This window comes from Lithobates pipiens, unplaced genomic scaffold (assembly GCF_037356315.1).
Source record: "Lithobates pipiens isolate NorthernLeopardFrog02 unplaced genomic scaffold, aLitPip1_a1.2 Scaffold_18, whole genome shotgun sequence".
NCBI classification, from domain to species: domain Eukaryota; kingdom Metazoa; phylum Chordata; class Amphibia; order Anura; family Ranidae; genus Lithobates; species Lithobates pipiens.
This window is the reverse complement of record NW_027507758.1, coordinates 195,327,972-195,354,271: the sequence shown is the minus strand read 5'-3', so window position 1 is coordinate 195,354,271 and position 26,300 is coordinate 195,327,972. Positions and strand designations below refer to the sequence as shown.

Here is a 26,300-nt window from a genome sequence, read left to right as displayed (position 1 = left end):
TGTCTTTAAGCACCATTTAGGGACAAATATCAGCTTTTGGCTTCTCCCCCGCCCCAATGACCCCTGGCATCTCACTCTCTAGTGAGCACTTTTATTCAAGGGGTCCGGCATGTAGTCCCTCCGGTGCGTCCACCTTTGCCCCCGTGGGATCGGCGCTTCAGAAACTGCCATTTGAGAACATCAGGGAAATTCCCTTGTTGACTTTTTCGCAGAAAGTGGTCTTCCTAGTGGCCATTACATTGGCCAGGAGGGTTTCTGAACTGGCGGCCTTGTCTTGCAAGTCGCCCTATCTGGTTATCCATAAGGATAAGGTGGTTTTGCCATTTCACATCAATGGAGGCCTTGTGTTACCATCTGTGTCCTAAACCAACACATCCTAAGGAGGTGGCCCTTCATTCCCTGGATGTGGTCCGGGCTCGAAGGGTAAATCTGTCTGCCACGGCTCCCTTCCGGAAGTCAAATTTTTCGTTTCAGTAGCTGGTCCAAAAAAAGTGTGGCGGTCTCGTTGCTCACCATTTTCCAGGTGGATCAGACAGATTGTGGTACAGGCCACACGCTTTGAAGGGGCAGGTGTCCCCCTTTCCTGTCACGGCCCATTCCACCAGGGCAATTGGAAGCTCTTTGGGCTTTCCAACATCGAGCATCAGTCGCTCAAGTGTGTAAGGCGGTGACTTGGTCGTCCGTTTGCACTTTTACCAAATTCTACAAAGTGTATGTAAGCGCATCTTCGAATGCATGTTTTGCAGGCGACCGTGTAATGTTGCAATTCTGCACTCTTCCTCTGTTTTTAAAAGTTACTGCTGTTCCCACCCCTCGTTATGACACTGCTTTGGGACGTCCCTACGGTCAACATTACTGGAGGTGTGCCCGTCAATGAACGAAAGAGAAAATAGGATTTTTGTACTCCGCCGTAAAATCCTTTTCTCTGAAGTTCATTGATGGGCACAGCACCCTCCTCTATTGGTTTATGTTATACTGCTTGTTGACGTACTGAGCTACAGGAAGCAGGCTGAGGGGTTAGTACCAGAGGGACCGCCCCCTGGGCGGAACTGTAATGTTATGTTTTTTCACATGTGTTACATGTTCTGCCTAGTCGTCTCCTGAAGGAACCCTACTGTCAAGATTACTGGAGCTGTCAGTCAATGGCCTTCAGAGAAGGATTTTATGGTGAGTACAAAAATCTTTTTCCATAATAGTGAGATTTAATTTTTGAATGAAGATTGAATTTGAATTTAAAATTGCTACAGCCTAAAAATAACGTGGGTTTTTTTTTTTTTTTTTTTCCCCTAGGTGGAAACTCTTCCAGGAAAAATCTTCTTCACTGGAAAGCCAGATTTGAATACAATAAAAAATGTGAAATCTGCAGAGAGAATGTTTTTGCTCCTAATGAAGGGGCCACCAGTTAATCTTGCTAAACATAAAGGTAAGTTTTTAGAAAAAAAAAGAGAATTCTTCTTCCTCTTCCTCTTCCTTTTTACAGACAGCAAATAGAGGCCTAGGATTTTCCCCATGCATCACGATAGTGCTGCACTATCATAATTAAACAATAATAAATACCTGCGCAATTGTTGACAAATCCAAAATACCTGTGGGTGAAAGAAAAGTGCAAACAGAATTCCCACTGCAGGTGAATCCTTATGAGCAATGTTTAAGTCTATTATGTTATCAATTAAAAGATTGTAAGCTCTAATGAGCAGGGCCCTCTCATTCCTCTTGTACCAAATTGTAATGTAACTAATGTCTGTGCAGCGCTTCACAAAACAAAGGCAAACTGTTAGCACTATGTTAATTGTGTATAGTATAATAGTGTGCCACAGGAGCCTCTGCCACCACACTAACACGCAGAAAGACTTGTGTTTATGTTGATAAAAAGGAGACCAAGATTACCCAGCAGATAAATGTTTTAAAATACTTTAAAATCTACTTACAAACATGATTATAATAAAGGGCTATACAGTACATAACTATTGGAAAAGAAAGCGGCGCTTCTGGGAACACTTCTGAAAAATTGTAATGACTTCAATGCAACCTCCGGCCTGATCTTTCTACATTGTTTGCTAAGAGTAACATCTGAAAGCATCCTTCCTTTCTACTCTAACAGTAAAGAACTCTTTATGCACTTTAGGATTAAACACTTCTCTTCCAACGTCAATTAAATGTACTAGCAGATTTAAATACACTAACACATTGAAGCCAACTCCAGTTCACACTTTATAACCAGTTACAGAAAACATATTTTTCTTTCTTTTTGGGATAAAAGTTTTTCACAAACAAGTTAAAAGCTGATCATTGCAGTAACACCCCTGTCAGTAGTAAATGGTTTGTCTCCTCCCTGTAAACTGATATTTGGAAGAGTGCTTCTTTAGAAAAATAACATTTTCTGGCTGGATCACCAAATGAAAATAGAAGAAAGCTTATAAAAGAAATCTATTGCAGCCGTCACATCTAACAATTGGTCATCTGCACTATAATACGTGTTTGCTTTTGGGTTTAACCACTTCCTGAGCGGCGCACGCTGATGTACGTTGGCAGAATGGCACGGACAGGCAAATGGGCGTACCTGTACGTCTCTTTATATTTGCCGCCGTGCCATCGCGTGCACGATGCTAGTCGTGACCTCTGAGTTGAACTGCGAGTTCCGCGGACTCTATCTCGGCGGGCATACCTGCAATTTCCATATGGGGAGGAAGAATGGGGAGTTGCTAATGTAAACAAGTATTTCCCCATGCTGCCTTGTGTTAGTGTCACTGATCTCAGAGTTCAGTGACATGTCACACACAGCCATGCCCCAGGACACACTTAAAGCGGGGTTCCACCCTAAAGTGGAACTTGCGCTGATCGGAATTTTTTTTTAAAAATTGTTGCGCTTTTTTTGTTTTATAGCGAAAAAAATTAAAACCGCAGAGGTATTCAAATACCACCATAAGAGAGCTCTATTTGTGGGGAAAAAGGACAACAATTTTGTTTGGGAGCCACGTTGCATGACCGCGCAATTGTTAAGACGACGCAGTGCCGAATCGCGTCTGGTCTTTGGCCAGCAAAATGGTCCGGGGCTTAAGTGGTTAATGCTGCTTAAGTGAGGATTATAACTTATCAGCTTTTATTTATTTTTAATTTTTTTTTCTTGTACACCACAGGGCACAGAGCAGCCATAATTACTATATGGGTTATACGCCATCTATAGGTGAATGGACACTGACAAACCAAAAAGAAAAGAAGTCACCTTCTATATAACCTCACCCCCTTCCCATTCAGGAAGTACCTCGTTTTTTTCGCCAGTGTCTTAAATGTGATGGTTATGGTGGGTAGCTCTCTGATCTATCCTTTTAAAAGGGTCTCACCAGGATCAAAGGACTATCCACTCGAATACATTCGTTTGGTGAACCTAAAATAGATGGTACCTGAGCCTCGATAAGAATGGAAGCAGCAAGGTTGTGCCTGTAATGCAACCCATTGGATGCTGAATCCTGCGGATCAGATCCTTGGTAATGAAAAGATGCCAAAGGTTTTTAGGCATGAAGCTTTATGGGTCCAAGGTAGTGGGACCCAGTCCTTGAAGGTCCAGGAGAGACAAGACCCACCCTGAAGGTTGGATATCTGGCTAAATTTAGCAGGATTGGTAAGCCTTATTTGTGCATTTTAACCACTTGCCAACCGGCTGACGCTGATATACGTCTGGAAAGTACCACATTACCTCAAAACATATGGGTACATTCCCTTTTAAGAGCTGCCGGAGGCACGCATGCACATGGCACGATTGCGGGCATGAGAGCCAGAACGTGTGTGTGTGTGTGTGTGTGTGTGTGTGTGTGTGTGTGTGTGTACGCACACATCCCTGTTCTGTCAGGGGAGAGGAGACAGATAATTTGTTCCTACGAAGTAGTAAGACACTCACGAGGGAACACATTTAACCCCTTGATTGCCCCCTAGTGTTAACCCCTTCCCTACCAGTGACATTTACACAGTAATCAGTGCATTTTTATAGCACTGATCTTCCCCATAGTTAGGTTTTGCTCAAAAGTTATAGCGTCTACAATCAATATACACTTATTGGCATTTTTTTGGGGGTGGGGGGAATGTAGAATATAAATTGGCCTAAACCTGATGAAAGGGTGTGTGTGTGTGTGTGTGTGTGTGTGTGTGTTCTTTTTTTTTTTTTTTTTTTTTTTTTTTAACATTTATGGGGATATATATTAAAATCATTTTTTTTATTTTGTTTACAACGCAAAAATAAAAACCAGAGGTGATCAAACACCACCAAAAGAGAGCTCTATTTGTGGGGGGAACGTAAATTCATTTATTGTTTTGGGTAAGAGCAGGAAAATCTTCCAGTCTGTAAGTGGTTAACTTCAGCCCCGGAAGGATTTACTCCCTTAATGACCAGGCCATTTTTTTTTTTTTTTTCTTTTTTTTTGCATTACGGCACTGTCGCTTTAACTGACAGTTGCGCAGTCGTGCAACGTTGTACCTAAACAATAGATTTTCCCCCCCCCCCTTATTTTGGTGGTATTTGATCATCTCTGCGTCCTTTTTTTAAGGAAAAAAAATGCAATTTTGAAGAAAGACTTTACTTTCTGCTATAATACCCATCCCAAAAAATTTAAAAAAACAAATTCATCAGTTTAAGCCAATATGACTTCTGCTACTTATTTTTGGTAAGAAACTGTAAGAAGCGTTTGTGCAGTAGTTATAATGCCTACAAAATAGGGGAAAGATTTAGGGATTTAAAAAAATTAAGTTTATTGTGGCAATCTGCAAATTTTTTTTTTTTTTTTTTTTTTTTTGTGGGACTGCAACATTGCGGCGAGCAGTGCTATAAAATTGTACTGATCACTGTATAAATGGCACTGGCAGGGAAGGGGGTTAACACTAGTGGTGATCAAAGGGTTAATTGTTCCCTACGGAGGTGCTTTCTAACTCGGGGATGGGCCCCTGGGAGTAAAGAGAGATTGCTGTTCTTGATCATTGGGAACAGCTGATCAATTGCTTCCCCTGTCAGAATGAGAATCTGCCTTGTTTACTTGGGCAGATCCCCGTTCTGCCTCCAACACGATCATGGGTGGCTGGCGGACATCCAGTCCGCTGGACCCGAGGTTTGTGTGTGTGTTTGCGCCAACTGTATCTAATGCACGATTTGCACACCCGGGCCACCCTGCTGCAGCATATGTATGGGGGGTGGTCCGGAAGTGGTTAAACAAGCCTACAGTAACCAGTGTCTTGCCTGAAATCACCCACTAGATAGCAGTGCTGCTGTGTCCAGGCAGGATGTTTTCATTCCTGGCATGTTTCCCATACTTCACATTCCCAGAACCGCTCAGTAAGCCCGATAGGCGGTGGGGAGCTCTCTCCCGGCCCACACAGCAGGTCTCTCATCTGGTGTCTCCTGAAGGCCCAGTGGCTGTTCCCCCTCCTCCAGAAGTAGGCAGTGGCATCAGCCAGGACAGAACTGCAAACATGCACATGGAGCAGGCGGGTGTGCAGGATGCTGGAGGCGTGGCTTAAATGCAGCGGATGTGCACGGAGGAAATGAGCGTGGACATCGTACAGGCACAGAGATGCTGAAACGCCGAATATTTAAGGGGGTATTCCCTGCACGTGGACTCTGCCAGAGGGGACACAGAGCAGCCTGCTACTGGGCATATGAGTCACTGTAGTGTGTGGATACAGGCATTAACAGACACCAGTACTGGGTTCTAGGCTGAGCTGTAATAGCTGCTATGAGCTGGATCACAGCTTGGCATTAGAATTGGGTGCACAGGAGGGGGGGCGTGGCTTAGCGGCGCATGTAGACGGTCACACTTCTCTCCTGCTCCGCCGAAAATCCTGACACTTATCCGGTATATTTGAGGACACGCTCCGGAGCGAGCCCCGCTGTGACCGCCACGATACCGCGGAGGCGGCGACATGTCCCGAGGGGATCCGGGACGCTTAAATCCATGTCCAGGAGCGGTAAAGACCCCCGGAGCATGCAGGCCGAACTCTCCCAAGATGGCGCCTTGCCACAGCGCTCCTCCAGGGATCAATACAGGGAGGCTGCCCAGAAGCTTCTTTATGGAGGTAAAGCCTCGAAAGGGGTGCCCTCTCCCCCCTCAGGTGCTGGGGATGCCATGAGCCATCACTCGGCTGCAGATGACACGGTCCCGCTGGAGGATGCAGAGGGATTGTCCCCGGCCTGGAACGCTGTGAGTACACCACGGGGCGGCTTGGTGGGGCCTACTTCCCTTCCCTCTCCATCTGATGGCACGGAACCCACTCTCAGGGACATTTTCTCCGCTGTAACCGCTTGCAATATGTCTATCTCAGCACTTGCTACTGAAGTGAAAGGGGTGAAAGCTGAGATTTCTTATGTGCGGCAGGACATGCAAAAGCTGCGGGAACGCACGGCAGCCATTGAAGGCAGAGTGAGTGCTATAGAGGATGATATCCCCCCCCTATGCAAAGAGACCTGCAATACAACTGTCACCTTACTGCACAGCATGCGTCTCGTCTAGATGACCTCGAAAATCGCATGAGACGAAACAACATCCGTGCAATAGGCATCCCGGAGCGGGCTGAGGGCAAAGACCCGGTTGCATTTATTGAGAATTGGCTGCTTACAGTATTTGGCAAAGAGGCCTTTTCTCCACTCTTTGCGGTTGAACGCGCGCACAGAGTTCCGTCCAGGCCCCTGCCCCCGGGCAATCATCCTAGGGCTTTCCTCTTTAAACTGTTGAATTACAAGGACAGGGACGCTATACTATCCAAGGCCAGAACCATGGGAGGCACACTGGCTATCGACAACGCTAAAGTTTCCTTATACCCAGATTTTTCAGCTGAGCTGCAGAAGCAACGTGCAAAGTTCATTGATGTGAAGAAAAGACTGCGGGAGCTTAACCTTCCTTATGCCATGCTTTACCCAGCGCGCCTCAGAGTTGTTGCTCTGGGAGAAACCCATTTTTTTGATCGGCCTACCAACGCAGCTCAATGGTTGGACAGAGAAGATAGGGCCCTCAAAGCTAACCGAGTGCAACATAACGCCCCAGCCTGAGAAGACCCTGGGGACCTGGACGCCGCTGACTGCCTTGAAGTAACTACCTCTAATTCTTCAATGGCCATGTACGGGCTCGTTCTGTTTGAACAATTTTTTATCCCCCCCCCCCCTTTTTTTTTTTTTTTCTACTACATGTCTGATATCTGTCCTACAATAGGAGTAAGGCGGCAAAAGGAGACCAACTGTCACGATACACCCTACGCGACACGGCCGGCGCACTCTTCAGGTGCCGTTGATGTGAAGCTCCTAGTTGAACTAACCTGTGGGTTTCATGGGAGCTTCCTCTGCCTTCCCCCCCCCCCCCCCCTCAGCAGACGAAGGGGGTTTGTTTGTTACGCAGCCCAAGCGGCTGGGGGCCCTGTTGGTCCCACACATAGAACTGAGCTTGCAGTCTGTCATCTACAATCGCAAAGTGTTCCAAGGTTTCTACCGCAAAGTGTTCCAAGGTTTCTACTGCTCCTTTTTTGACTTTTCCACTCCTCTGCTCATGGTAGTCATGATGCTTGCCTATGTACGGATATTTATTTGTAAACTGGGTAATTTTGATGCTCTATTAACTGTAACCCTTCCTTGGTGCAATGCCATGTCCTTTTTGGAGGTGGGGTCGTACCGAGTATGGTATGTTATCCTGACATTATTTGTGGTAGGCCCCAATGGCGGTTGAGCTAAATGTCCTCACTTGGAATGTGCGGGGTCTAGGTAATCCGGTGAAAAAAATAGCTGTATTACGCCATTTAAAATCAATGAATGCAAGTGTTGTGTGTCTGTATCCTGGCTAATATTTATGTGCCTCCGCCGTACTCGGCGGGGGTTCTCGGGAGCCTGGCAAAATTTATGGCACAATATCAGGAGGTTCCACTGCTGGCAGTGGGAGACTTCAACAACTATTTGAGTCATACCAAAGACAAATTCCCCATACCCAGTAACGTGGAGCCTGGCGCAGCGGGTTGTACTCCTTTTGCCAGGGTATTGCAGGAATTGGGGCTGACCGACTTATGGCGTAGTAGGAACCCGAACCTTAAAAAGTATTCTTGCCACTCGGCCTCCTATGGAGGCCTTTGTAGAATAGACCTGGGCCTGGGTAATGACAGGATGTTGCCACATATTAAAGACTCGGACTACGCTGACAGACACCTTTCTGACCACTCCTCGCTCCGCATTCGGGTATCTTTTCCCGATATGGTTGGGCGCACGGTTTGGAAGCTTAACCCCTTCTGGCTTACGCTGTTCCCGGAGCCAGATCCACTCCGGGAAGCGATTTAAAACCTTTCTACTGGATAATGTTGACACTACGAATCTGGGGGTGGTGTGGGATGCCTTGAAGGCTTACACAAGGGGGCAATGCATACAAATTATCAATCGAATTAAAACAGACACTAAAGCTTGGGAGGTGACGGTGCGCGGAGTGGTCTCCGAAACAGAAGACAGGTATATTGCCAATCCCACAGACGACACAAAAGGGGCATGGTTGGGAGCACAATCCATGTCTAGGCAACTGGCGTTGCAGCTGGCTGAAAATAAGCGCTTTTTTCTGCGACAAACACACTTTGAAGAGGGTGAGGCGACTGGACATATGCTGGCGGTTATGGCGCGAGCGCAACAGTCGTCTTCCACCATTTCGGCTATCTGCGACGACCAGGGGATTGAATATTCTTCCACCTCAGACATTGTTCGTGTTTTTAAAGATTTCTATGAGGACCTGTATACATCTAAAGTGAGACCCACGGAAGGAGAGATTGGGGACTTTCTAAATAGAAGCGAACTCCCGGCCCTGTCATTAGAAGACACTGCCATGCTTAATGCGCCACTGACAGAGGAAGAGCTTGGTGTGGCTCTGTCACACTCCCAAAATAACAAATCGCCAGGGATGGATGGCCTTCCGTCTGAATTTTATAAACGGTACCCCTGTACTTTACTCCCCACCCTTTTGAAAGTTTATACTGAGGCTCTTGAGCGAGGGTCTCTGCCGAGTTCCATGAATGAGGCAATTATTGTGGTCTTGTTGAAACCAGGCAAGGAGGCTAGATCCCGGGCTCGTATAGGCCTATATCCTTGCTGACAGCGGATATCAAGCTGCTGGCGAGGGTATTGGCGAACAGACTGGCCAAGGTGATACATAAATTGGTGCATAAAGACCAATCCGGATTTATCCCTTCTAGATCCACAGCACAAAATGTTAGGAGGCTCTTTTTGAACCTGCAAATCCCAACAGACAACACTGGCAACAGAGCAATTTTCTCCCTTGACGCAGCTAAGGCCTTCGACAGTGAGTGGCCTTATCTGTGGCAAGTGCTGCGGTGTATGGGACTGGGAGACACTTTTATTAAATGGGTTCAGTTGCTATATGCTAGGCCCACAGCGAGACTTAGGGTGAATGGGGACTTGTCGGAACCGTTTTCATTGTACAGGGGCACTCGGCAGGGGTGCCCTCTATCACCCCTGTTGTTTGCTCTAGCTCTGGAGCCACTGGCAGCTAGGATACGCGGGGACAAAGATATAATTGGGTTCCAAAGGTCTATGGGTACGGATGTGGTGTCCCTGTACGCTGACGACACCCTGCTGTACCTAGGTGACACGCAGGGATCTTTGCAGGCAGTTATGGGCCTTATTAAGGCCTTTGGGGAATTGCCAGGTTTTGCCATTAATTGGGATAAGTCAGTGCTGATGCCTTTAGACCCCCTTACCCATCCCTCTCCCTGGTTGTGCGGCGATGGTCCAGATAGTGACTGAATTTAAGTATTTGGGGGTGCAGGTGACCCCGGACCCTTCCCACTATATTGCGGGCAACTTGGCCCCCCTTCTTGGCAACTTTAGGAAAAAATGCACGGCCTGGTGCAAACTACCTCTATCGATTGCCGGGAGAATTAACTTAATTAAAATGATTTGGGCTCCGCAATTACTATATATATATATATATATATATATATATATATATATATATATATATATATATATATATATATATATATATATATATATATATATATATATATATATATATATATATATATATTCCATAATTCCCCGGTGTGGATCCCTAGGAGATGGTTTGAAAAAATTGAGTCGCAATTTCGGGAGTTGATTTGGCGGAAAAAAGCAGCTAGGATTAAGTTATCTACCCTCCAGTACACTAAGGAAGAAGGTGGGATGGCGGTCCCGCATCCCAGGACTTACTTTTTAGCATCCCAACTGCAACAGCTAGGGGGGTGGGGTTTGACAGACCTGACCGACCCTAACCGTAAACTGTTAGACATTAAGGGGGACAACGAAACTGCACTCACGAGGTTGGAGGCGGGTTACCCGCACCTAGATTCAAAGGCCCCCACTGTGCAACTGTTGAATACTCTGTGGCCGTATGTCAAAAAGACACTCGGATTACGGGGGTACTTGCCCGACACGCCTATATGGCGCAACAAACAATTCAAAGAACTCCAGAAACTGACAGGCTTCGGCAACTGGGAAAGGGCGGGTATTAAGTATGTCTCCCAGCTGTATGCAGGTCATATATTTAAGTTGTTTTCTGATATTCAAATAGAATTTGGGGTTCCGCACAACAATTTCTTTAAATACCTACAGCTGCGCCATGCGCTGCAAATACAGGCAAGGTCCACTGTGCTGCGGCCTGCAGATCACGCTATTCTTCAATCCATCCTTATGAAGGACAGGAAGGGGATGATCTCGAGCTGCTACAGTATACTCCTTGCACGAATACAGGACCCTGCTGAGCTGCCATGTAGACGGGTGGGAGGCAGATCTTGGCCCCATTGATGGGGAAAAATGGGAATTGTGTCTAGCAGCGACCCCCTTTGGTATCACTGTCAGCGTCCCACAAATTGTCACAATTATACCTGTTACATAGGGCCTATAGGACACCCAAGAGACTCCACTCATGGGGCATCAGATTCCCCCCTGTGCCCAAAGTGTGAGACAGACCATGGTGATCTTCTTCATATGCTGTGGAAGTGCCCCCAGCTTTTTAGATTCTGGAAGGAGGTTACAGCTATGATTTCTACAGTATATAGTGTGACCATCCCAATGGATCCAGCCGTCTGTCTGCTGGGTGCCCTGGAAGATGATACGCTGACTTCACACACACGCACCGCAGTCCTCAGACTGCTCTATGAGGCACGTAAACTGATTGCCCAACGGTGGATTACCCCCAAGGGTGCCTACCAGGGGGCAATGGGTGGACAGTGTGAGCAACTTATTAATTAAAGAAAAATTAACATACCAGCATAGGAAAGTCTCACAAAATTTTTATTTAATGTGGCAAGCATGGCTGGAGGTTCCGGGGGTTGGTCCCCTACCAACTTATCAAAGATAGACTGATTTTGGGATAAACGCTCGGAGCACGATTGCCCATAGGCTGCTGATAGAGTCAGAGAGTGAGCCGTACGAAAATAAGGCATTTCTGCTATTGGAGGAGGGAACGTTGGAATACCACTTTATTATGCTGCTCTTATCTAGAATGTGTACACAGGAAACTAAAAGTACTGCAAAGGGTTACTTTGAATGTAATGTTGTTTTTGACATATTAGTTGCTAAGGTTTTTTTCTATCTAAGATACATGATATTGGAATTGTTGCACAGTGGATAGCCTGGTGTATAAGGAATGATGGGGAGAGTCAGTGGACAGAATAATGGTACGTTGTAATAAGAACCTGGGAATAACGAGGGTATGTACCGAAAGGGATTAAATGCACAAATGCAAGGGAATGGGTTGTGAAATCATCCTTTTTGGGACTTGATTATTCTCTCACTGCATCTTGCGTTGTAATCAATGTTTTGCCTTTGTTTCCTTATGTCTTTTTCTGCACTGTCTGGTGAATAATTTGTACTGTGCAACAAGCAAAATAAAAGTTATTTTCTGATTTAAAAAAAAAAAAAGAATTGGGTGCACAGGGTTTTTTTTGTAATCCAGTATTTGCTTGGAGCAATGTCTTCCCAAAAGAGAAATATGGGGGGGGACACAGCAGGAAGAGGTGTGAGTAAGCCACCGTCAGGATTGGAGGATCCTAGTCATGCTTCCACTTTGTCAGCTTCTCCCGAAAGGCCAGAGGTAACTGACCAATCTGAATTTGGCATCAGCTTTAGCTCGTCTGGAAGGTAAAAGCCAGTATGATTGCCTGTTTTCCAGTGGGGAAAGGTGAGGAGTGAAAGATCTCCCTCCCCTGAACCCCCTGTAGTGGAACAGAATTGGGCAGGGGATGTGTAAGAAGTTACTTTAAATGACCTGGAGGAGGGTCAGGTGGCGTATTCCTTTTCTGAAGAGTTGGGTTTTGAGGGGCCATTTTCAGCTGTTCAGTCTCTGACAGTTGGTTCAGTCTGGGTTTGTTACCTCCATTGGAAGTGTCGGAAGCTTGCCTCTGCAGAGTTCTTAGGCTTTTCCCTTGTACCCGCTATTGACACAGATAGTGTATGCTGACTGGGATCACCCTGATCGGGTTTTTGTTCCTCCAAAAAAGATTTTTTTATTTTTATACCCAGTGGAGAAAACGTTTACAACAAAGTGGAGTATGCCAACTGTCAGGAATATTCTTCTCTTGTGATCAAACTCCATTTGTATTGAGAAGCAGACAATTTTATTTCTGATGTGTCACACAAAAGGGAGAAGCTTACAGGGCAAAAAATCCAGTAAGACTCACACAAAGGAATGTATATTCCCCCTTCTAATACCTACAATAATACAGCCTCTATGCTTCTATTGGCTGAGGAAACAGAGTGCCTGGTATACGATGGTACTTTATTTTGGCTAATCAGGGTTTCCTGTACAATCTTGTGCTACCATGTATAGTTAAGCCTAATCATCCTACAACTTACTGTGGAGTTTGTTAAAACAAAACAACGTGCTCCGAAGTCATTTTAAAAATCAGTCTCGGGGTTATTGTTTGACTAATAGTCACACAATAAACATTTAAAACTTTTCAAACACCAACAATCTGCTGCTATTCTGTAAATAGAATTTTCACCTGTCCGGTAGACCATGGGCACGTTTTTAAGGATCCAGCAGATAAGAAGTTGGACCCTTTACTAAAGGCTGTATTTGCTATTGCCACGTTGGGAGCGCAACCAGCAGTGGCGGCTATAGGATTTTGTCAATCTTTGAAGGACCTTTTCAGACGAGTAGCTGTTCTACAGGATTTATATAGTGCCAACAGTTTATGCAGTGCTTTACAATATAAAGGACACAATACAGTTATAATACAATAAAATACAAAAGGATTAAGAGGGCCCTGCTCAGAAGAGCTTACACTATAAGAGGGTGGGGCAGATGGTACAAAAGGTTGTATCTGTGGTGACTGAGCTGATGGAAGTGGTAAAAAGATTTGGAGACGTGATATGCTTCTCTGAAGAGATGAGTTTTCAGGGCTCGCCTTTAAGGTAGCAAGAGTATTGGATAGCCGGACAGGTTAAGGTAGTGAATTTCAGAGGATGGGAGAGGCTGTGGAGGAATCCTGTAGATGAGCATGGGAAGAGGAGACGAGGGAGCTTGAGGGTAGGACATCTTGAAGAGCGGATAGGATGGTTTGGGTGATATTTGCAGAAAAGGTTGTGAATAGCTTTGTATGTTGTGGTTAGTATTTTTGTATTTAATTCGCTGGGGAATTGGGAGCCAGTGTAGGGATTGGAGAGGGTTGGCAGACACTGAGCAGTTGGTAAGGTGGATAAGTCTGCCAGCAGCTTTCATGATAGACTGAAGAGGGGGTAGCCTATGGAGACAGGCCAATGAGAGGACATTCCAATAGTCAAGGCGAGAGATAACAAGGGAGTGAATGTCGAGCTTGGTGGTTTCATTTGTTAAAAAGGTGAATTTTAGAGATGTTCCGGAAGTTAATTCTACAAACTTTTGACGATTGGCTTTGAGGCTGAAAGGACAAGTCTGAGTTGGGGCTGGGTGTCTCCTCCCCCAACCCCCCCCCCCCCCCCACCCCAAAAAAAAAAAAAAAAAGCAGATTTTTTTTTGATTAAAGCGCATCAACAAACCAAATTGCAAAGGCAAACGCTTTCTCAAACTGAAAAGTCAGTGTGCAACAAAGATTGAATGTTTAACAAATTATACTGGTATTTGGATTGCGCTAATAAAACCAAAAATCCTGATGTTACTCTTATGCCTACACACGATCGGACCATTTGCCCATGTGTGGGATCCAGACTTTTTCTTCCCAAAAGCCCACCCGTCTGTGTGCTAGTCCGCTGGACTTTTCAAATGAATGGACTTGCCCACACACTGAGTAAAGTCCATTCATTTTTAACATGACTCCAGTTAGACGGGACTAGCGAAGGAAGTCAATGTCGCCGCCTCCATCGGCGAGATTGACACCTCGCGAGCACTGTCGCCTGGTATGAATTTTAAGGGGAACCCCTATGCTGAGAAAATGGCGTGGGGGTCCCCCCAAAGTCCATACCAGACCCTTATCCGAGCAAGCAGCCTGGCCGGTCAGGAAAGGGGGAGGGAGCGAGCCCCCCCCCCCCCCCCCGGAACCGTACCAGGCTGAGTGCCATCAACATGGGGGGGTTGCTCTGGGGAAGGGCGGGCCCTGTGGCCCCCCCCCCACCACCCCAAAGCACCTTGTCCCCATGTTGATGAGGACAAGGGCCTCTTCCCGACTACCCTGGCTGTTGGTTGTCGGGGTCTACGGTGGGGGCTTATCAGAATCCGGGAGCCCCCTTTAATAAGGGGGCCCCCAGAGTCCGGCCCCCCACCCTATGTGAATGAGTATGGGGTACAATGTTAAAAAAAAAAATAATTTTAGGTTTATTGGATGGCTCTGGGGTTCTTCTCGTCGCGCTCCTCCGCTATCTTCTGCTCTCGTGCCGCTCTTTTGCTAGCGGAGGAGCCCGGCCCTTATGTCACAGTCCTGGGGGATGCTGGGGCAAGTTCAAAATGAACGGCCTTTACTCCGTGTGTGGGCAAGTCCGTTCATTTGAAAAGTCCAATGGACCTCCGCCAAAAGTCCGGGCGTGTGTGGGCAAGTCCGCTCGTTCAAAAAATGTCCAGCGGTCGTCCTGATAGTCTGTGTGTATGTACGTGGCATTAGTTCAATTGAACATGTAAACAGTAACCCCATTCCCATAAAAAAGGTAATTGCATTTTAACTACATCAATACCGGGCACTTTCGCCCCCCTTCCTTCCCAGACCAATTTTCAGCTTTCAGCGCTCTCGCACTTTCACTAACAATTGCATGGTCATGAAATGCTGTACCCAAATGCCATTTTTATCATTTTGTTCACACAAATAGATCTTTCTTTTGATGGTATTTATTCACGACTTTTCTTTTTTTTTTTTTTTTTTTTTTTTTTTTTTTTTTTTTGTGATAGAAGCGAAAGGTGGAAATTTGGAAAAAAAGATTTTCTTTCTATTTCAAAAGAAATCCAATAAAATCGAATTTTGCCATAAATTTAAGCCAAAATTTATTCTGCTACATGGTTTTTGGTAAATAAAGTCTTAAGTGTATAATTGGTTTGTGTGATCACGGACAGATGTACGCGAATGATCTTGTACAAATGTGCGCAGGTGATCAGATGTGTGCAGATAATTGGGACTAGAGGTTGACCGATATGGGCTTTTCTCTGGCCGATATTTAGAAGTCACGGCGGCCGATGGCCGATATGATGCCGATTGTTAAATTTTATGAGATGAAGGGAAAATAAATAAGACACCTGTTTCACACTGGGGCATTTCTCAGGTGCTTTTGGGCTAAAAATAGTGCCTGTAAAGTGCCTGCAAAAACGCCTCCCCTGCAGTCTCAATGTGAAAGCCCATTGAGGCGATGCGCTGGCAGGACGTTAAAGGTCCTGCAAGCAGCATCTTTGGAGCGATGTACACCGCTCCTCCACAACTCCTCCTTCCCATTGAAATGAATGGGCACCGCTGCCGAAGTGCCTGCAATTCAAATTGGCAGCGGCTTTTCACAACGTACTTGGCCCCTTCCTTGGCAGCTAGCTGGGTTATAAATGCCCCGCTAGCAGCCGAATAGCGCAGCTAAAACGACAGTAAATCATCGCTAAAACTGTGTTTTACCGGCAACGCCTGCCCGCCCCAGTATGAAAGCAGCCTTCAGTAATAAGTGATACAGAATTCTTTTTACATTTATTAAACAAAACAAACCTCCCAATCGGTTCACTTGTACAGGTCCTTCTCAAAAAATTAGCATATTGTGATAAAGTTCATTATTTTCTGTAATGTACTGATAAACATTAGACTTTCATATATTTTAGATTCATTACACACAACTGAAGTAGTTCAAGCCTTTTCTTGTTTTAATATTGATGATTTTGGCATACAGCTCATGAAAACCCAAAATTCCTATCTCAAAAAATTAGCATATCATGAAAAGGTTCTCTAAACAAGCTATTAACCTAATCATCTGAATCAACTAATTAACTCTAAACACCTGCAAAAGATTCCTGAGGCTTTTAAAAACTCCCAGCCTGGTTCATTACTTAAAACCGCAATCATGGGTAAGACTGCCGACCTGACTGCTGTCCAGAAGGCCATCATTGACACCCTCAAGCAAGAGGGTAGGACACAGAAAGAAATTTCTGAACGAATAGGCTGTTCCCAGAGTGCTGTATCAAGGCACCTCAGTGGAAAGTCTGTGGGAAGGAAAAAGTGTGGCAGAAAACGCTGCACAACGAGAAGAGGTGACCGGACCCTGAAGAAGATTGTGGAGAAGGACCGATTCCAGACCTTGGAGGACCTGCAGAAGCAGTGGACTGAGTCTGGAGTAGAAACATCCAGAGCCACCGTGAACAGGCGTGTGCAGGAAATGGGCTACAGGTGCCGCATTCCCCAGGTCAAGCCACTTTTGAACCAGAAACAGCGGCAGAAGCGCCTGACCTGGGCTACAGAGAAGCAGCACTGGACTGTTGCTCAGTGGTCCAAAGTACTTTTTTCGGATGAAAGCAAATTTTGCATGTCATTCGGAAATCAAGGTGCCAGAGTCTGGAGGAAGACTGGGGAGAGGGAAATGCCAAAATGCCTGAGGTCCAGTGTCAAGTACCCACAGTCAGTGATGGTCTGGGGTGCCATGTCAGCTTCTGGTGTTGGTCCTCTGTGTTTTATCAAGGGCAGGGTCAATGCAGCTAGCTATCAGGAGATTTTGGAGCACTTCATGCTTCCATCTGCTGAAAAGCTTTATGGAGATGAAGATTTCATTTTTCAGCACGACCTGGCACCTGCTCACGGTGCCAAAACCACTGGTAAATGGTTTACTGACCATGGTATTACTGTGCTCAATTGGCCTGCCAACTCTCCTGACCTGAACCCCATAGAGAATCTGTGGGATATTGGGAAGAGAAAGTTGAGACGCAAGACCCAACACTCTGGATGAGCTTAAGGCCGCTATCGAAGCATCCTGGGCCTCCATAACACCTCAGCAGTGCCACAGGCTGGTTGCCTCCATGCTACGCCGCATTGAAGCAGTCATTTCTGCAAAAGGATTCCAGACCAAGTATTGAGTGCATAACTGAACATAATTATTTGAAGGTTGACTTTTTTTGTATTAAAAACACTTATCTTTTATTGGTCGGATGAAATATGCTAATTTTTTGAGATAGGATTTTGGGGTTTTCAGGAGCTGTATGCCAAAATCATCAATATTAAAACAAGAAAAGGCTTGAACTACTTCAAGTTGTGTGTAATGAATCTAAAATATATGAAAGTCTAATGTTTATCAGTACATTACAGAAAATAATGAACTTTATCACAATATGCTAATTTTTTGAGAAGGACCTGTATGTATAATTTAGATTAAAAAACTATATATTAAATGCACCAAAACAGGTCCTCAATTTTCTTTCTTTCTCTTTCTTTTTCTTTCTTTCTTTCTCTTTTTTTCTTTCTCTTTCTTTCTTTCTCTTTTTCTTTCTCTTTCTTTCCCTTTCTTTCTCTTTCTATTTTTTCCAAAATTGCGTTTGAAAGACCGCTGTGCAAATACCGTGTGACATAAAATATATAAAAATTTTTTTTTTTGGGGGTTCTAAGTAATTTTCTAGTAGAAAATACGGGATTTTTACTTGTAAGCAACAAGTGTCAGAAAAGATTTAGTCTTTACATGGTTAAACTGAGAACTGCTACACATGAAGTTCAGCTCATTGATAACTATAAACGTATCTGTGGTCTTTTCTTGGCAGACTGCCCGGAGAGGAGACAAGTTGCTCCAGATTAAGTTCAGGCAACTTGCATTGACTTCCATTACAGAAGTCTTTTGCAAGTTGTGCTGAAGATATAAACGGCCTTTATCAGCACAATTGGCCGATGCCGATTTCATTAAAAAAAAAACGCCAAATATCAGCCGGCCAATATATCGGTCGATCTTTAGTTGGGACATGTGATTTTACTGGGACATATGTGGTTTTTTACATTGTGTGGGGACACTAGGTTGGTGATCAGTGAGTAAAAATGGCTCATACTGAGCACCAGCCGACTGCAGCGATACGCTCCTCCAGATTTGCCTAGCAACCAGCTCTGTATTTACATCGCATGACGGCTGTGATTGGACATGGTCATTATGTGATTCGGAGGGCCAAACGGAGCCCTCCTCACAATCGGAGGTGCGCCGTGTCCAGGTGACATGAGCGCATCGGGATCGTGCCGTTACGCTGGCACGCGAGCATGAGATCCCCCTCCTTCTGAGGGACGTTCCTGAACGTTTGTTGATAGGCACGTTTTTCTTGCAAAGAATGTTTAACGGAAGGTTGAGGCAAGCTTGGTGACAAGTCCCAATACCCACACAAAACAACAAACAAGGTAACTGACTCCAAGACTGGCCATACTACCTATAGATTATCTGCAGATTTCTATTGTCAGGTGACGGTCGGATGGAAAAAATGGAACAGATTCCTCCATCTATGCTGAACTGTGTGGATGGAAGAATCTCCCACTGGCCCAAGCTTCCATATCTTGCTAGTCTGCCCTGCTGGCTCTCGTAATACCTGAACATTCTGATTTGGTGCAAGCATTTTACATATTTTAAAATGTAAAAAATGCAGCTGCATATGTTCAGAAAGAGAAAGAGAGCCTATATGAAGACAATGGTATAATATATGTTAGTATTCTATAGTGATAGAGGGGAAATAGACGGCATGCTGGACAAAGTACAGGATGCTTTGTAGCACATTGGCTATAGAACACTGCATGCTTGCCTTTTTTTACTGACATTTTGGAAGAAAAGTGGTATTTAAGTAATTGATAAATTATTTACTAAAGTGTTCACACCCTAGATAGCCAAGAAGATTCATTGACATTCCAATTTATTAATAATCAAAATGTAAGCTATTTAACTGCTGGGAACTGTTAACATAAATCACAGCTGTGGGCAGGATTATTGCGGTGAGGCCACGGCTTCAGCCTAGTCCGTGACGGCCAGGATCGCGAGCAGCTGACTGAAAGTTCAACTTCTGCCCTGCACACGGTCACACACCAGAGACTAGAAGCTAGGGGACACAGGAGGGTCGTGTGAGGGCAATAATAGGAGGATTGTGCCAGTGGGAAGCTCAGAACCTCAGATACAGTACACTTGTCTGCTCCCAGTGTAAAGTGCCATTCCGGACACATCCCCTGCTATGGAAACTCTGGATTTTCTTCAAATCTGAATCTATTTTAACTCGATTAAAATATTATTTATAAAAAAAATTTTTTTTTTTCTCCCCAGTCCTAGTCACTCTAGGATTACACCTAGTATCCTGGCATGAGGGGAGGAAGTGATGGTTGCATTGTTGATTTTTGATGGAAAAGTCTTAGGGGGGGGGGCATGGCAGGGGGGAATTTTAATAGCTCGATTTTAGAGAGATGTCGTTTAAGGAAGTGGTGTGACATGCATCCTGATATGTCGGTAGGTTAGTAATTGGAGAGAGGTGAAGTGTAGACAGATTTGGGTGTCATCGGCTTATAAGTGGTATTGGAAGCCATGGGCGGTTATCAAGTGACCAAGGGAGGACGTAAAGATTGGGAAGAACAGAAATTTGGGGGGGGGGGACCCCACAGAAAGGGGCAATGGAGAGGAGGAGACAGAGTTGTAGGTAACACTGAAGGAGCGCTGTAATAGGTAGGCAGAGAACCTGGATTGAACAGAATCCTGGAGGCCAAGGGAATGAAGTTTATTGAGAAGGAGCAGGTGGTCAACGGTATCAAAATCTGCAGAGAGGTCAAGTAGTAGTATGGAGTAGTGGCTGTTGGTTTTAGCTGTTAGTAAATCGTTAGTTTTTGTAAGGCGTTTTAGGTGGCGTGCTGCCAGCGAAAGCTGGACTGTAAAGGGTCAAGAAGGTTATTTTCACTGAGGTAGGAGCTAAGACTGTTGTAGACTAAGCGTTCTAGAAATTTAGCAGTGAATGGGAGCAATGAGATGGGTCTTAAGTTGTTCGGGTTGGTGAGGGCTTTTTAAGTATGGGAGTGATCTGTGCATGTTTTAGAGGGGAAGGTGCCACTAGAGAGGGAGAGATTGAAGATGTGAGGGAGCATAGGATAGAAAGTTAATAGGATAGTTAAGAGTATTGCTGCTCTAAGAGAATCTGCTGAAGAATGAGCAGATTTACCACACACCTTGCGGTAGATGCCCTTAATGATTCTATACAGCAGGTTTCGCGTTTTTGCTCTCTGTGCACATGCGCAAAATCTTGTGGCTAAAAAGTTGGTTGGCAGAGCTACCTTGCAAAAAGTTATTGGTGGGATTCCCATTTCATGGGGAATGTCTATTCGGTGATGCCCTGGATAATTATATCCAAATGATTTTAGGGGGGGAAGAGTGCGCGCTTACCAGTTTAACCCCTTCCCGCCGAGCTTGCGCAGATGTGCGTACTGGGCTTTCGAGGGTTATACCGGGATGATGCCCGCAGTTGCAGCCGGCGACCGGCTTTCCAGCCATAACAACTGATGCGGCTAAAACAGGGGTTGACAAATTTGCTTGGAATCTAGGAGCCAGCTAAAAAAGTTAGGAGCCAGGTCCGTGACGGCGATCTGGACCTGTCCCTGGCCTGACATGGAGACGAGTGAGGGGAAGATAGCCCCCAGCCCCCCACCTGTCTCCAAGTCATTGCCCATAGCTCTTAGAGGGACATTTTTAAATTGCATTTTAGTGTAAATATGAGATGTGAGGTCTCTCTGACCCCAGATGTCATATATAAAAGAGGACCTGTCATGCTTTTTTCTATTACAAGGGATTTTTACATTCCTTGTAATAGGAATAAAAGTGACACACATTTTTTTTTTTTTTTTTTTAAAAGAACAGTGAAAAAAATAAAAATAAAAGTTAAAATAAGAAAAAAAAAATTGTTTTAAATGCGCCCTGTCTTGCCAAGCTTGCGTGCAGAAGCGAACGCATATATGAAAGCGGTGTTCAAACCACACATGTGAGGTATCGCTGCGATCGGTAGAGTAAGAGCAATAATTCTAGCCCCAGACCTCCTCTGTAACTCAAAACGTGCAACCTGAAGAATTTTTTAAACGTCGCCTATGGAGATTTTAAAGGGTAAAAGTTTGTCGCCATTCCATGAGCGGGCGCAATTTTGAAGCGTGACATGTTGGGTATCGATTTACTCGGTGTAACATTATCTTTCACAATATAAAAAAAAAAAAATTGGGCTAACTTTACTGTTGTGTTTTTTTTTTTTATTAAATAAAATTTTTTTCCCCAAAAAAAGTGCGCTTGTAAGTCCGCTGTGCAAATATGGTGTGACAGACAGTATTGCAATGACCACCATTTTACTCTCTAGGGTGTTAGAATAAATAATAATAAAATATATATATATATATATATATATATATATATATATATATATATATATATATATATATATATATATATATATATATATATATATATATATATATATATATAAATATAAAAAAAATTTTTTGTTTAGGGGTTCTAAGTAAAGGGATGGAGAAAGACTGGCCCATTAGCATTGTTGGTTGTAATTCCAACGGCCACCACAAGAGGGCGCCAGATTCCAGAAGGAACCATAGGATCACAGAAGGCCTCAAAGCCGGGGGCTCAATTACCGGCCGCCTGCGGCCCAACGCGATCGGGGGTGGGGGGGGGTCCACGGAGATGGGATACCCCCAGCTATGCTGCCCCAGGCGCAAGGTCGCTGATTCTAGTCGCCAATGCGACCGGGTTTTGTCGAGCACTGCTAAAAGCTCCAGAGCTCCAGCCGTGTTTATTAAAGTGGATATTTTTTTGGATAAAATATTGAGGAACTGTTTGTTTACCTACACTAGTTGGTATAAGATGTATTAAATATAATCTGGATATATTTTAGGCCTGAGGGCCAATAATGGTGATTTTAATAATCCTAATATTTTGAATATATGAGGTAGCGCCAGTAGCCCACATTAATCATTCATCTTATAACACGAGCTGTTGATTATAGCTCGTGTATTTTACGGAGGCAGCAACCTCTTGATAAAGACAAAAATAAAAATTAACAAATAAACAATTTTTTTGGTAGTGCGTTAGCACGTATTTATCTTCCTATCTATTGTGTTTTATTCCATAAGCGCGGCTCTTTTCTGTATAATTGCTAAAGTGGATATAAACACCATTCATGAAATTTGAGCTGGGCACATACAGTATCTCACAAGTGAGTACACCCTCACATTTTTGTAAATATTTTATTCTATCTTTTCATGTGACATCAATGAATAAATTACACTTTGCTGCAATGTAAAGTAGTGAGTGTACAGCTTGTATAACAGTGTAAATTTGCGGACCCCTCAAAATAACTTAACACACAGCCATTAATGTCTAAACCGCTGGCAACAAAAGTGAGTACACCCCTAAGTGAAAATATTCAAATTGAGCTCAATTAGCCATTTTCCCTCCTGGTGTCATGTGACTCGTTGGTGTTGCAAGGTCTCAGGTCTGAATTGGGAGCAGATGTGTTAAATTTGGTGTTATCGCTCTTACTCTCTCATACTATAAAAAAAGTGTCGCCCTAAGTCCCAGGGTGACTCTTCTTCTTTTATATCCATATAGGAATAGAGGTGTATCACTCGTGACTGCAGACCTTTTAATTTTTGTTTCACTCGAAGTTCAACGTGGCAAAGAACTCTGAGGATCTGAAAAAAAAATTGTTGCTCTACATAAAGATGGCCTAGGCTTTAAGATTGCCAAGCCCATGAAGCTGAGCTGCACTATAGTGGCCAAGACCATACAGCGGTTTAACAGGACAGGTTCCATTTAGAACAGATCTCGCCATAGTCGACCAAAGAAGTTGAGTGCACATGCTCAGCGTCATATCCAGATGTTGTCTTTGGGAAATAGAAGTATGAGTGCTGCCAGCATTGCTGCAGAGGTTGGAGGGGTGGGTGATCAGTCTGTTGGTGCTCAGACCATACGCCGCACACTGAATCAAATTGGTCTACATGGCTGTTGTCCTAGAAGGAAGCCTCTTCTAAAGATGATGTACAAAGCCCGCAAACAGTTTGCTGAAGACAAGCAGACTAAGGACATGAATTACTGTAAACATGTCCTGTGGTCTGATGAGACCAAGATAAACGTATTTGCTTCAGATGGTGTCAGTAGTGTGTGGCGGCAACCAAAGACAAGTGTCTTCCTACATTCAAGCATGGTGGTGGGAGTGTCATGGTGTGGGGCTGCATGAGTGTTGCCGGCACTGGGGAGCTACAGCTCATTGAGGGAACCTTGAAGTCCAACATGTACTGTGACATACTGAAACGGAGTATGATCCCCCCTCCCTTCTGAGACTGGGCCGCAGGGGAATATTCCACCATAACGACCCCAAACATACCTCCAAGATGACCACTGCCTTGCTAAAGAAGCTGAGGGTAAAGGTGATGGACTGGCTCAGCATGTCTCCAGACCTAAACCTTATTGTGCATCTGTGTGGCATCCACAAACGGAAGGTGGGGGAGTGCAAGGTCTCTAAAATTCACCAGATCCGTGATGTGGTCATGGAGGAGTAGAAGAGGACTCCAGTGGTAACCTGCAAAGCTCTGATTAACTCCATGCCCAAGGGGGTTAAGGCACTGCTGGAAAATGGTGGCCACACAATATTGACACTTTTGTCACAATTCGGACATTTTCACTTAGAGGTGTACTCACTTTTGTTGCCAGCAGTTTAGACATTAATGGCTGTGTTGAGTGAGTTTGAGGGGACTGCAAATTTACACTGTTATACAAGCTGTACACTCACTAATTTAAATTGTAGCAAAGTGTCATTCCTTCAGTTGTCGCATGAAAAAATAAAATATTTACAAAATGTGAGGTGTGTACTCACTTTTGTGAGATAGTGTATATCTGCAGTGTTTTCTTGTCTCTCTCCAAAACCCTAAGACACGTGGCTTTCTCCTGCTCCGTTCCGTTGTCGGCATAACGTCTTACGCAAGAGATAATTTGTGTCAGGGTGGGTGCTATAAATGGATTAGCCGAGAGCTGGTCTATTCACATCACAGCTCTGCGTTTTTGTTTCTTCCTTTTTCTGCTTAATTGTGGAGGGGCGTGTGCCTTATCTCTAATCAGCTGTCTCGTGTATGGCAAGAATCCACACCCACAGGTGAATCAGGTATAGAAAATGCTAACAGGACGTGTACTTTCTAAACCGTATATAAAGCTGAAGACGGCAGCTATACAAGTAAAACTTGTGTAAAAGGATTTTTCATTTGTGTGTATTATCTGAGGCTGTTCACTTCACTGGGTATATGTCAGGGTTTACATCCACTTTAATGCTGAAGAGATCCTGGGAGTTTGAGACACCAATCCTTTATATTCACCATGGAGCCCCTGGGTGAGTTTGCCTGGGAATCTCGAGATGGCGGCGGCAGTGAGGAGACCCTGAGAGGGAAGTGCACAGCAGTGGCGTGCAGATCAAATCTCTTAAGTCCTCTTCCCCGTAGGGATCGTAGTCTACGAAGAGGTTTTTCCCCAGACGGGCTGCCCCAGGGAGACACGGAGGACATAGGGCTAGAGCAGGGAATACAGAGCCCTTACTAAAACAAATTCGCAAAGGTCATATGACCTTGCTAAACTACCCCGAACACATTGATGGCATAAGAGCTGAAATGTCCTTTCTCAAGCAAGACATGCATAATGTCAAAGAAAGGGCTGCAGCAGCAGAGCAGAAATTTGTGACCTGCAGGCTACAGTACACCCCTTGGAAGGCTTGGTAAAAAGTGTTCAAAAAGAGGTAACTGAACTGACAAGCTGGGAGATGTGGAAGACAGCCAAAGATAGATGTCTGCTTTGTGGGATTTCCTTATGGAATGGAGGGCAAACAACCTGAGGATTTTCTTGAATTATTGGATAATTAGGAGTCAACTATCTCTCGCCTATTTGCCATAGAGCGAGCTCATATTGCTTCGAGACCCCCGCCACCAGGAGCTCAATCCCGGCCAATGATTGCACATATACTACACTTTAGGGATTGTGAGACTGTGTCCTAAAAGCTGCTAGATCACTGGGAGAGCTGCAGTATAATGGTAATCCCATCTCTATGTATCCTGATTTCTGTACTCTAGTAATTTCGGCGATCTGCGGTGCTATAAATATGCACTGAATACTGTGTAAATGTCACTGGTAGAGAAGGGTTAACACTAGGGGGAGATCAAGGGGTTAAATGTGTTCTAACTTTATGGGGATAGGACTGATTTGGGCGAGGAGACATGTTGTTCCTACTTAGTAGGAACAAATGATATGTCTCCTCTCCCATGACAGAACAGGGATTTGTGTTTACTGAAGGAAATGTAGTTCTAGCTGCTGTTTGATATAGGAGCTCTGATTACACTTCTGAAAAATTGGGTTTTTGAAACATTTAAACGCTCAAGCCCCGGGCCATTTTGCTGGCCAAAGACCAGAGCTCTTTTTTGTGATTCGGCACTGCGTCTCTAACTGACAATTGCGCAGTTGTGCGACGTGGCTCCCAAAAAAATTGGACTCTCCCCACACAAATAGAGCTTTCTTTTGGTGGTGTTTGATCACTTCTGCGTTTTTTATAAAAAAAAAAATTTGTTTGCGCCATAAACAAAAACGACAATTTTGAAAAGGCATTTTTTGCTAGAATACCCCCCTAAAAAAAAATGTCCCCTTCAGTTTAGGCCTATACGTATTCTTCTACATATTTTTGGTTAAAAAAATCACAATAAGCATTTTATTGGTTTGCGTAAGTTATAGCATCTACAAAATAGGGGATAGTTTTATGGCATTTAAATTTATTTCCTAGTAATGGCGGCGATCAGCTTTTTTTTTTTTTTTTTTTTTTTTTTTTTTTTTCTCTTCGTGACTGCGACATTATGGTGGATACGTCAGACCA

The 26,300-nt window shown here is 44.4% G+C and overlaps 1 protein-coding gene across 4 annotated transcripts in view; it reads left to right on the top strand.

The window, feature by feature from the left end:
• The window catches only part of THUMPD2 (THUMP domain 2 tRNA and snRNA guanosine methyltransferase), a 327,697-nt gene that overhangs the window by 12,227 nt on the left and 289,170 nt on the right, over positions 1-26,300 (top strand). For all 4 annotated transcript variants that reach the window (XM_077486497.1, XM_077486496.1, XM_077486498.1 and 1 more), the window contains exon 2: positions 1,291-1,423. In XM_077486497.1, coding sequence (XP_077342623.1) covers positions 1,291-1,423 — 133 coding nt within the window. The remainder of the gene's footprint in view (positions 1-1,290; positions 1,424-26,300) is intronic.